At 43.7% G+C, this 13,038-nt stretch overlaps 1 protein-coding gene across 1 annotated transcript; it reads right to left on the bottom strand.

Moving 5' to 3' along the window:
• Positions 1-4,175: 4,175 nt before the first annotated feature.
• Positions 4,176-7,120, bottom strand: LOC141018202 (E3 SUMO-protein ligase ZBED1-like). Its single transcript, XM_073493119.1, has 2 exons — positions 5,308-7,120; positions 4,176-5,095 (listed from the first exon to the last, which is right to left on the bottom strand). The coding sequence occupies exons 1-2, from the start codon at positions 6,916-6,918 to the stop codon at positions 4,670-4,672; spliced, it is 2,037 nt and encodes a 678-aa protein (XP_073349220.1). The 5' UTR covers positions 6,919-7,120; the 3' UTR covers positions 4,176-4,669.
• Between the last annotated feature and the right edge of the window lie 5,918 nt (positions 7,121-13,038).

Raw genomic sequence — 13,038 nt, 5'->3', positions numbered from 1 at the left:
GACTCGTTTTTTTCAGTTTTCGATTTTATGCTCAAATGAATAATGGAAAAAACGGATAACGAGCGTTTCCCGTTTCATGTTTTATCCCATTTTGATCTGAAAAAAGTTCAATGAGCCGGAAGCGGAAGTGACCGTCTCTGTCTCTGTACTGCGAGGGCGCGCAAAACAAAAATAATGGCAGGACTTGAGGATCATGCAGATATAATTGGACAGCTTTTTGGGGATGGTAAAACGCATGCCGAGATTTCTACCACGCTCTGGTAACGTCAGAGAATTGACTGGCTCTGCTAACGTTAGCTTTGCTCCAGGCCACTTCCGGGTGACGGTAATTTCCGGTGTAGGTACCAAATGCTTGCAACATGAAACGGGAAACGCTCGTTATCCGTTTTTTCCATTATTCATTTGAGCATAAAATCGAAAACTGAAAAAAACGAGTTATCCGTTTTTTCATTTTAGTTTAGGAAACGAATACTGAGAAAAGGAATTGTTTTTTCGTTTTCTTATTTTTGGTTTTATTTTGAAAAACGAATGAACGAATGATACACGGATTATGGTCATTATCGTTTCTGACCAGACCGTTGCTATCAGGTTGCTATGGACTCCTCTCCACCCAGAGACCGGCCCTACTCTGCCCCTGATTGGCTAATACCTGCTGTCGGTCGTGGGTTTGATTGGTTAGCATGACTGTCAGGATTGCAGCCAATCAGAGGCTGGGGAAGACACAGAGCAGACAGCAAAATAAACCAATGTAGCTAGTATCATGGCCGGACTGGAGGATCATTGTTACATTATCGGACAGCTTTTTGAGGATGGCAAAACGCATGCCGAGATTTCCACCGCGCTGCAGCAGTTAGGTGTTCAGAGATGCTCGGAAATGTCAGTGAGAAGATGCTGTGCTCAACACCAACTCAAAAGACTTGTGTCAGACGCAGAACTGGAAACGGCAATCCTATCATCAATATATGAGGTAAGTGTTCACATTTTTAACATTGACAAACATATATGGTTTTCATATACATTATGTAGAGCTGAGATGCGCAATCTTCTTATTGCGTCTGGGCGATAAGTAAAACGTGGATGCCTCTTTAGCCATCTTTAGGCATATTTATTGAAGCATGCAGTCATGACATTACATGCTCAACCGACTGCTATCCAGTCTCACACTGAAGTGCGGAGAACAGACTGGCACGCTGCTCTGATGTGGAGCGTAATGACGTCACACCGTATAACACATAACAGAACAATAGTGATGCTACTACCGTGTTATAATGAGTAAGGGCGCCATCAAATAACAACAGTCAACACCCCCACTTGCACTTAGCTCATTGGGTTACCTGAAAACAAAACAATAACAAGGTTTTCCCCTTTTTACCATGACAATATAAATACACTCTTTGCACTTCTAAGTGCCAAACATATCCTGAGCAAACCTCTTTAGCTTCAGCTTGGTGGCTGGCTTTGTCATCACATCAGCGATCATTTGCTCAGTAGGACAGTATTCTAAGATTACTCTTCCATTGTTTACATTTTCCCTAATGAAGTGGTACTTAATATCAATGTGCTTGCATCTCTGTCTGTTTACTGGGTTTCTGGCTAGTGCAATAGTACCTTGATTGTCTTCGTTTACTTTTGTTTGTGCATACTGGTATTTGTCTATACCCCTGAGTAGCTGTTCCAGGTAGATACATTCCTGTATGGCTGACGCTAAGGACATGTACTCTGCCTCGCAAGTTGATAATGCTACTGTCGGTTGTTTTCTAGTTTTCCACGAGATCAGAGAGCTTCCTTCACTTAGACTGACACAATATCCTGTTGTGCTATGTCTGTCTGTTACATCTGATGCCCAATCAGCATCACAGTACACTCTCAGACCTAGTCTCTCTGTGTTACTTCTTTTGAAGCATAACTCCTGTTCTGCTGTACCTTTGAGGTATCTGAATACGTGTTTTACTGTGTTCCAGTGTTCTTTTGTTGGTTCAGCAAAGTGCTGAGATAGTTTACTGACCACAAAATTTAAATCTGGTCGAGTGCATGTGGACAAGTATATTAAACTTCCCACTGCCTCCCTGTACTTTCTTGGTTCTTTCATTTTTTCAGCATCTTCTGTGTATGTAAGTTTTGGCTCACATGGAGTCTCTCTGGACTAGCAATCCTACATTTCAAATCTCTCCAGTATTTTGGTCACATATCTTTTCTGCGACATTTTAACCTGACCTTCTGTTTGGTTAAAATCTATCCCCAGGAAATGTTTTAACTTTCCCAGGTCTTTCATTTTGAACCTCTCTGCAAGCATCTTCTTTACATTTGTCAGTACTTCCTCGTTGCTAGCTGCTATGATCAGATCATCAACCCATATGATCAAGATTACCTTTCCATTCTGTTCCTCTCTTGTATACACACAGTGGTCAGCAGGGTTCTGTACAAAACCATTCTCACTCAAACATGCACGTAACATAGCATTCCAGTTTCTGCCTGACTGTTTTAGACCATAGAGGGACTTGTGCAACTTACATACAACCTTTTCCCCTGTTTCAGATTTTTTCTCATAGCCTTCTGGTTGCTCTATATAGATTTCACAGTCAATTGGTGCATGCAAATAAGCCGTCTTAACATCCATCTGGTGCAAGACTAGGTTCTCCTGTGCTGCCTTTTGCATAACTACCCTCACACTTGTCATATCAGCTGTGGGTGAGAAAGTCTCCTCATAGTCTGTTCCTGGTTTTCGACTGTAGCCTTTTGCTACAAATCTTGCTTTGTACTTATCTGACCCGTCAATGTCACTCTTGAGCGCATAGACCCACCTACCCCCCACTGCCAGTTTACTTGGTGGCAACTGGGTGAGGCTGAAGGTCTCGTTCTCCTCTAGTGATTGCATCTCCTCGTCCATGGCATTTTTCCACTGCCTTGACTTGGTTGACGTTAAAGCATCCTGGTAGGTTTTAGGAACATCACATACTGCTCTATAACAAGAGTCAATGCACGTTTGCAGTTTGTCCTCCATATTCTCAGTCTCAAACTCCTGTAGATGAGCTGGTTTCCTCCTGGTTCTCTCTGGGTTCCTTCTGACTACAGTCTCTGTGTCTTTACCCGGCTGTGTACATTCAGTGCGTTCAGGTAAAGCCCCGGAAACACCACTTTGAGTACCTTGACCTGATACATTTTCCATACTTTCATCAACAACATTTTCTTCACTGTCATTGACCCTGGGATCTACCTCCCTATCACCATATTCTACATATGGCTCAGATGTTTGTGTTTCTTTTTCTTTGGCTGTCTTGGTTGTGAATTTCACCAACCTGTGCTTTTGGACCCTCTCTGTGTCTGGATAGTACACTAGGTAAGCTGGGCTGTTTTTGTCATAGCCAATAAAAACACCTTGCTCGCACCTAGAGTCTAGCTTCCCTTTCTCTTGCTTGTAAGCAAAACACACTGATCCAAATTTCTGCAATTTAGATAAGTTTGGTTCCTTGCCTGTGAACAGCTCGTATGGCGTTTTCTTTGTGCGCCTACTGTAGCATCTGTTCCTCACATAAACTGCTGTCTGCATAGCATAGTTCCATAGCTTATCTGGTAACTCGCTTTCTAACAGTAAACATCTGCTCATATCATAGAGAGTACGCCAACCTCTCTCTGCGGTGCCATTTTGGTGGGGTGAATAAGGTGCGGACGTCTCATGTCTAATCCTATTCTTGGTTAACAGTGCCTGGAAGTCTCGGCTTGTAAATTCAGTGCCGTTGTCTGAACGGATACACTTGACTTCTCCATAAGGTGCTATGTCTGCTAGGGGTGGAACGGTTCAAAAAAGTCACGGTTCGGTGTGTATCACGGTATGAGGTCTACGGTTTACGGTTTTGTACGGTTTTTTTTTAATTTTTTTTTTTAACTTTTTATCTTGGGCCCATAATACACACCATTACACCAGTGGAACACTGTAATAATCACTGAAAAGATTTTACTACCACAGTACTACACAACTATGAAATTACAGTGCCTTGCCCTTTAGTAATATCCTTGGTCCTTGCCATTCTGGTAACAGCCAATTTATAACAGGGGTAAAGTCTCAAGTTAATTGCCATTTACCTTAACTAACCATATTTTAGGATACAGCAAAAGGGTATAAAATTATAGTTATAATGTAATAATAATGCAGAGGTTCAATTGCCTCTAAGCACACTCTTTTATTTCAGAAACTTAGTATTTTGATAGAGCAAGAAGGAAGACATGGATGATTTCAACATGTTTTACATTTATTACTCAAAAAAGTGTCAGGAATGTTTGCTGCATCTGGTGGCATCTACAGGAACAGACGAAGTCTTTTGAACAGAAGAACACACAATTGCCTGAGAACATGAGGCTGTAAACATAATGAGCCCACCATCCAACCAGCTCAACAGAAAACAAAATCAACAACTCTAATCCCTGAGAGAGAATATGTGTATTGTTTCACTTGAAATTAAAGTGCAGTGCTTTGAAACATATGGCTTAAAAAAGAAACATATGGATTAAAAACAATAAAAAATCTAAACATAAAGTGCCACTCTTATATTTAAAAAAAATCTCAACTTAAATTGCCCCTCTTATATTAAAACAATACAAAAAATACAGAAAGGTTCAATTAAATATTGCAATAAACCTTAACACTGCACTGTTAATAACAGCCCTCCCCCTTTCACTTAATTCTCATATTTTTTTGCAAGAAAATCAGTTTGTCTACATTTTCTGGCAAGAGACGAGACCTACTTGCCGTGACAATGTCCCCTGCTATAGAAAAAACCCGCTCACTTGGCACAGATGTGCCTGGGACAGCCAGGTCACGTTGTGCCAACTTCGCCACATGGGGATACTTGTGTGCATTGCTCCTCCACCATGCGAGGGGATCTTCATCTACAGAGATGCAGCCAGCTTGCTTGTAGGATGTGACCTCTTCATTTATGACATCTGACAAAGGTTTTGCACTTGTTGTTGCCTCTGTTGTAAAAAAGTCTGCAAAAACTGTTGCCATGGCCGATTTTTTGGAGGGAGGAGAGGTCTCTGGCGGGCCGGATTCTGCTCCTGAGGATGAAGTGCTTGCCTGGGCCTCAATGGCTTGTTGAGCCTAACAAGAATCAGACGATAGACATTTGGGAAATGTTAATGGCATGAAGCAGGTGACAGTAACAGTTACAGTAACTCCCACAGGGCAGTGGGAATATACATCTATTATATATCTATTATAATAGCAAAAAAAAGATTAAATGCAGTTTATAAATGATGAATAACATTTAAGCTAGGCCTATTTTATATGTACAGAACATCAGAATAGCCTACCTGCTTTTCGAGGTTCACAAGTTCTATTGTGAGGTCACCCCAGATTTTGTCAACACAGGCTTCATCTAGATGAGGCAGGGACTTGAACCTTGGGTCTAGTGCTGTGGCTCTGTGTAGATAGTCCTGAAGGCTAGGATCACTGTATCTGCTTTGGATATCCTTGCTGATGGCTGCCTTGGCGTCTTTGATGGCAGAACTGTCATCTGCACTTTGTTGTGCCATTGCTTTCAGCACCATGCGCTGCAGTGGCATGATCATTGAGACGGAGGGGGATGTTTCTGTACTCATGAGGGTGGTGACATTCTTCAGCGGTTTAAGCACTTCTATGAGGCCTTCTGCCAGCTTTGTCTCACCGTCATTCAACAGGATAATGTCCTTGTTTTTTTTTTTCATGTCTTTGTCAGTCACGGCGGAATATATGGCCGCCTGTTGCTCCACATAGCGCTCCAACATGTCGTATGTCGAGTTCCAGCGAGTTTGCACGTCGTGAATTAACTTGTGATCTGGCAATGTCAGCAAGTCCTGTTTCGTTTTCAAGACGAATGCGGCAGTAGTGCTACGGTGGAAAAAAGTAACCACCTTTCTGACTCTCGCCAACAGTCGTGCGATTTGGGCATTGGATATTGCGCTTTTGGCTGCCAGGTTGACGGTGTGCGCAAAGCAGGAAATCTGTGGCCCAAGTCCCTCCGTCAAACCTACGGCATTCACAATGTTTTTGGCATTGTCCGTTGTAACAGGAATACTGCCGCTGCCCCTCTCCAACTTCCACTCCTCCACCACCTCTCTCAGCTTTTGGGACAGAAATTCGCTGGTATGGCTCTCGTATATCGGGCGCGTTTGTAACACGCAGCTTCTTAACTCCCACTGGGGCGTAATGTGATGGGCTGTCACTGTCAGGTAACTTTCCGTGGACCTGGAAGTCCATCCATCCGTCGTCAGCGCTACCTGGCATGCCTCCGATAGCTCTTTAACTATGTCCTGTCTTGTGTCTTCATATAAGTTTGGAATGACATTCGTGCCAAAGTATCTCCGAGTGGGTATGACATATCGCGGCTCCAACACCTTCACCATGTTTCTGAAGCCTTCACCTTCCATCACGCTATAGGGCTGCATGTCCTTCGCAATGAATAAACCAATGGCTTTTGAAATTGATTTGGCCTTGGCGGTGTCCGCAGCCAGAGGTTGTTTAAATGCCGCGCTGATGGTAAAGGGCTTTTTGGCAGGCGCTCCTCTCCTCCCCTCCACTAACACACTTGGGTGATATCTGCGCAAATGGCTGGCCATGTTCGAAGTGTTTCCATCAGCGTACGGAACATGCATTCTGCAATGCTTGCATATCGTGGCCGTTCGATCCACGCTTTTTTTGCCAGCATCATCATAAGTGACGCGGAATCCGAAATGGTCCCACACACCTGACTTAAATGACGATGGTGCATCCTCTATGTCCGGCCTAGGCGGCCCGCCTTCCTCACTTCCACTTGCCATGTTTGTACACGCCGCTCCTCCTTGCTTTGGTTGATAACCACGTGGTAACATACGGGCTACAATGCGCACGTCGAACGTCTGGTCACCAAAAAAACTTAAACCGTGGACACCGTACGGTCTACACATGCCCCGTGCCGTGAGAAGCAAACCGTACGGTTCGGTTTGCCCACATAAACCGTACCATGCCTAATGTCTGCTAAGAACCTTTCTGTGGCCTGCACTGCATCACTCTTTGACTTTAGGAAATACACTAGTATGGTGCCTGAGTAGTCATCTGTAAAAGACTGTGCATATCTGTGCCCCTCTATGCTCAATGTTTGCATGGGACCGGCTAAGTCAGTGTGAACTAGTTGTAAGGGTTTCTTAGCCTTTCTGTCTGGCTCCCTATTCCTTGTCTGGGTGAATTTGCCCTGTGTACACACTTCACATAACTGAGTTGGCCTGACTGCACCTCCTTTTATCTCCATGCCTTTCACCACACCTTGTAACTTTTGTACATCTTTATAGTTACAGTGACCCAGGATTTCATGCCAAGTTTGTATATCATGACACATTTTACATTGGTCCTCAACAGTGGCTAAGTAATACAAATTTCCACTCTCGTGGATGTCAAACCTGCTACCGTCCTTGGTAACCATGCAACTGTCTCCTTTCTTGAAAGTGATTGTCGCCCCTCCGTTTGTTGCCCTTGCCACCGAAAAGATGTTATGTGGATATGAAGGCATGTATAGTGCGTCCCGTAGCTGTGCACTGTGCTGTCGTCCAGCGATGTCTAGTAGATATATCATTGCCGTTCCTCGTCCTTGTGCTATTCCCTTGCACTCGGTCCCATCGGCTAACTCCACTGAATGGGTCTCAGGCTGGAACGAGTCATCAAAGCTCTTAAACTTCCCGATGTCGTTCACAATGTGGGATGTTGCTCCCCCATCCACCATGATGCCTTTCATCTTCACGTTGTTTGGTGGTTCTTTGTGTGCTTGGCCTTGAAGAGATGATCTTTGTCGCTGTTCTGTTCCTCTGCGACCTTTCTGACGCCGTCTAATTCTCCCTTTTTCTTGCACAGGGATTCATGGTGTGTGTTACTCTTGCAATAACTGCACCACACTTTTCTGTAACATTTTCTTGATTTGTGTCCTTTTATTCCACACTTATAACAAGTCACGTTGGCATCTTCATCTTTTCTGTTGCTAGCCTGCGTTTTGGCGGGTCCTCGGCCTGCTCTCACAAATGTCTTCATTACATTATCTGTGGATTCTGCCGTGTTCATTTTCTCAGCCTCTTCATAAACCCGTAGTCTTCTTTTGAAGTCTGAGAACGTAACTTTATCTTCGTTTTGTGTTACGTGGACGGCTAGAGGCTTGAATGAGTCTGGTAGCCCGCCTAGCACCATGGCTATGGTTAGTCCATCACTCATGGTCTCACCTGCATCTCTCAGAGCTGTAATGGTGTTCTCCGCCCTTATTATGTAGTCAGTAACACTCTCTTTGTCTGCCATGCGTAGCTTGGTCAGCGACGTGTATAAGTTTATTATCCTTGATTTGCTTTTTCCAGAATAATGTTCCCTTAGTATTTTCAGAGCCTCCCTGCCATCATCAGCGGCGTCATGTCTTATCAGGGACAGGCTTTTATCATCTATCAGTCTTATTAGCTCAGCATAGCAGTCCGCGTTCTTTCCACCATCTGTTGCAAGCTCTTCTTGATTATCGCTGGTGGGCGCATGCAAAATAGTCTCTTTTAGCTTCAGGGTGTGTAAGTGGCCAAGGAATCTTGTTTCCCACAGTTCATACTTATCTTCGGATCCATCAAACAAAAGCTGTGTGGCCATGACTCCTGTTGCTCTGCCCGCCATCCTGACAACGCGCCGACCTTGCCGCGGCTAAGTCCTAGCTTGCTATACTTTTCTTGCTAAGCTAAACTGTTAGCCTTTGTTGGCTTTCGCGTTATACGTCGCGTTAACTATAGACGTTCACTTATCTCCCGGCTGGTCCACATAACGTTAGCCTGTTCCAGTTCCGTGTAATACTTCGCGGTAAACTTCTTCCGAAATGCTAATTAGTTTGTGTCCAACTCTGCCTGGGCCCATAACCTGTAGAGCTGAGATGCGCAATCTTCTTATTGCGTCTGGGCGATAAGTAAAACGTGGATGCCTCTTTAGCCATCTTAAGGCATATTTATTGAAGCATGCAGTCATGACATTACATGCTCAACTGACTGCTATCCAGTCTCACACTGAAGTGCGGAGAGCAGACTAGCACGCTGCTCTGATGTGGAGCGTAATGACGTCACACCGTATAACACATAACAGAACAATAGTGATGCTACTACCGTATTATAATGAGTAAGGGCGCCATCAAATAACAACAGTCAACACATTATTTTATGGAAATAGTTTTATTTTGTTAACACTTGAAGTGCGAAAAAACATGATCGCCAAAAGGTTAGACAAGTGCAGTTTAATGCTGCATTCATGTCATGAGTTCCCAAGTTGGCAAGTCGTTGTGTTCGTTGTGTTCATGTGTCTATAAAGTCGTAATGTGAGAAAAACATGGATGCTACAAAAGAAGATGAGTTATATTTTAATGCTCAGATATATAAACCATTGTTGACGATTGTTTCCAGTTCATTTTAGTGATTTTGTCCGTTGTTGCACCTGTACATTCCCTATAACCACTAGAATATTGTTTTACCTGACATATTAAACACGCTACTTAGCTGGACCTCTATGTAAACAAGGCCTTATTTCAAAGGCACAGGTGTGTGTGTGTACGTGTGTGTGAACTGGAAACAATCGTCAACTTGTTGTTTATATGTCTGAGCATTAAAATATAACTCATCTTCTAAAAAATAGTGGCGCAACTTGGTGGGCGTTATCCTGGTAATTTCTCTGCGTGAGAAATACAAGGTGTGGCGTGTAAGCGTGTGAACGGATTGAAATGCGTGTGTGAGACTTGAGAGCTTTGTGTTAGACTATACATGCCTCCACCGTTGAGGTGCTTTAAATGCCAGAAATTCGGGCATGTTACAGCAGTATGCAAGGGTAAACAAAGGTGCGGGAGATGTGCTGGGGAGCATGAATATGGGAAGTGTGAAAGAGGAGCTAAAATCAAGTGTTGTAATTGCGGAGGGGAGCATACTTCTGCGTACGGGGGATACGAAGTAAATAAGAAAGCAGCGGAGGTGCAGTGAGTGAAAACATCCAGCGACATCAGAAACGCAGAAGCGGCCAGAAGGGTGGGGATGCAGCCAAAAGATAGTTATGTCAGGGTGACGGACGGACATGAAGCGAGAAGATGTGAGGGGTGTAGAAGAGTTAAGGAAGATACACTGATTGTGAGGAAGAGACAGTTTATACTGTTCATGGTTGATGTAGTTAACTGTACTGCACAAACTGACAAGAAAACGGAAAAAATCAAAATAATAGTGAGAGCGGCAGATAAATATCTAGGAGTCGAGACCATCGGGTGGGAGGAAGTGGAGGACATTTTGAAAGGAGGGTCAACCAGTTCGCAGACACCATCACAATCATCAATATGGGGTGGGGGATCTTCATGGTCCTAAGTATATTGCAGTTGAATGCAAGAAGTCTTGTAACTAATGGGCAGGAATTTAAGAAGTATATTTCAGATTTGCAGGATAAGTCCAGTATAATTTGTGTTCAAGAAACATGGATGAGAGTGCAATGGGATTTCATGGTGCATGGGTACACGTCAATAAGGAATGACAGGAAGACAAGGAAAGGTGGTGGGGTAGCCACTTTTGTTAAAGATGGGATAAGGTTCAATACTGTTCAATTAGGGAGAGAACATGAGTCCATAACAGTAAAGATCTGGACAGGTAGATATGATATAGCAGTAATCAATTACTATAACCCATGAAACAAATTAAGTGTAGATATATTGAATATGGTATTGGGGGAAGTGCAGGGGAAAGTAGTGTGGTGTGGGGATTTTAATGCACATAGCACTCTTTGGGGGAGTGAGGGAACGGATGCAAATGGCTCAATAGCGGAAGAATTTATAGAGGATAAAGGGTTAGTATGTATGAATGATGGGAGGGGCACGAGGTATGACTGTGTATGAAATAAGGAGAGTGTGATTGATTTAACCTTGACGTCAAATGAAATAGCTGGCGTCACTGACTGGGAAGTGCTGGGTGAAACGTTGATGGGTAGTGATCACTATCCAATCAGTATTAAGGTTGGAGTAGAGTTGCAGCGAGTGGAGCAAAGGAGGTTGCCAAGATGGAAAATTGATAAAGCCAAGTGGGACATGTTTCAGGCACTGAGTAGAAACAGTTTTGAGCAATTGCATGAAGAGGACGGGGCAGGTGTGGATGTGTGAAACAAGAGAGTAGTCACAGCTGTAATACAGTCGGCTAATAAGTCGATACCAAAAGTATCAGGGTGCAGAAACATAAAAAGTGTGCCATGGTGGAATGATAGTTGTAGACTAGCAATAAGAGCACGGAATAGGGCATTCAGGCTGTTAAAGAAACATCATACGATGGAGTCATTAATTCAGTATAAAAAATCGCAAGCAGTGGTTAGAAGGACGATTAGAGCAGCTAGGCGTGCATGCTGGAGACAATATTGCAGTGGGATAGGTCGGGAGGTACAGTTGACAGATGTTTGGGGAATGATCAGGAAAATGAGTGGAATAAGAAGGAGCATAACAATCCCGATGCTGACAAATAACAACAGAACAGCGGTTAGTGGTTTAGAAAAGGCGACGCTATTGGCTGAAACAATGATTAAAGTTCATAGTTCAGATAATATCTCAGCAGAAGCAAAGCAGCAAAGGACTACTATGCTGGCGCGAAAATACCTGGGTAAACAAGAAAAAACTTGCAACAGGGGTTAATCTAGATCTTCCCTTTAATATGTATGAGTTAAGGAGGGCCATCTCCAGCACCCGGCAGTCAGCGCCAGGGAAAGATCAGTTCAGTTCATCAGTTCATTTTCTTGACTGCTTTATCAGTGAGGGTCGCGGGAATGTTGCCGCTTTATCCCCCCTTTCGGGGGGTTGCGGGGCTTACTGGGGCCAAATCCAGTGTTCATATGGGCGGAGGCCAGGGTATATCCCTGGATGAGTCGCCAGCTCATCGCAGGGCCCTCTGACGGCAGAGGCTGCCACACAAGGTGCCAACTGCGCGTCAGGAGCAATTTCGGGGTTCAGTATCTTGCTCAAGGATACTTCGGCATGTGGCTCAGTTCCGCCCAGGGGAGCCGGGGTTCGAACCAGCGACCTTCTGGTCGCTGGTCACCTGCTCTACCCACTGAGCCACAGTAGGTCATTAGAGGTAATATTGAAGTTATTTAACAAAGTATGGGACTCAGGGGAGGTTCCAGGTGCGTGGAAACACTCGGTTATAGTGCCAATTTTAAAACCAGGTAAAGGTGCGTCAGATCCATCAAATTATAGACCAATTGCTCTTACATCCCAATTAGGGAAACTATGGAGAAGATGGTAACAGAGAGGTTGATGTATGTCCTAGAGAGTAGAGACCTTTTTTCTTCGCATCAGAGTGGGTTTTGTAAAGGAAGAAACAATGGACTCAGTACTGAGTCAGATATTAGGAAAGCACAGACAAATAAAGAGATAGTGGTGGCGGTGTTCTTTGATATAGAAAAAGCATATGACATGTTGTGGAAAGAAGGCCTGCTAATCAAACTGGATAAGATGGGAGTGGGAGGGAAGTTATACAACTGGGTTTTGGGCTTCCTGTTTGGGAGAACTATAGAGGTAAGAGTAGGGACAGAATATTCACCAGTGTATAAGGTTGAAAATGGAACGCCACAAGGGAGTTTATGTTGTCCAATATTCTTTAACTGTATGATTAATGATGTATTTGAGGAGGTGGGTGGAGGAATAAGTAAATCATTATTTGCTGATGATGGGGCATTATGGGTAAGGGGGAGAAATCAAGAATATCTGCAAAAGAAACTGCAGGTAGCAGTTGATAAAGTGGAGCAGTGGGCAAATAGGTGGGGGTTTAAATTATCTGTAGCAAAAACCCAGGTGATATGTTTTGCAAAACGGCATAAAAAGGTGTCAATAAAGTTATATGGTCAAGCACTGGAGCAAGTTAAAGTTATTCGGTTTTTAGGAGTGATGTTTGATGAAAAGCTTACTTGGAGGCAACATACTGAGAAGGTAAGAGATAAATGTAAAAAAAGTCAGTCTGCTTTCTGTGGGTTCCGGCTCATGCAGTGGTTGAGGGCAATGAGGATGTGGACATTCTTGCAAA

This window comes from Pagrus major, chromosome 22 (genome assembly GCF_040436345.1).
Source record: "Pagrus major chromosome 22, Pma_NU_1.0".
Classification (NCBI taxonomy): domain Eukaryota; kingdom Metazoa; phylum Chordata; class Actinopteri; order Spariformes; family Sparidae; genus Pagrus; species Pagrus major.
The sequence above is the reverse complement of the archived record's forward strand: the minus strand, read 5'-3'. Positions and strand labels throughout refer to the sequence as shown.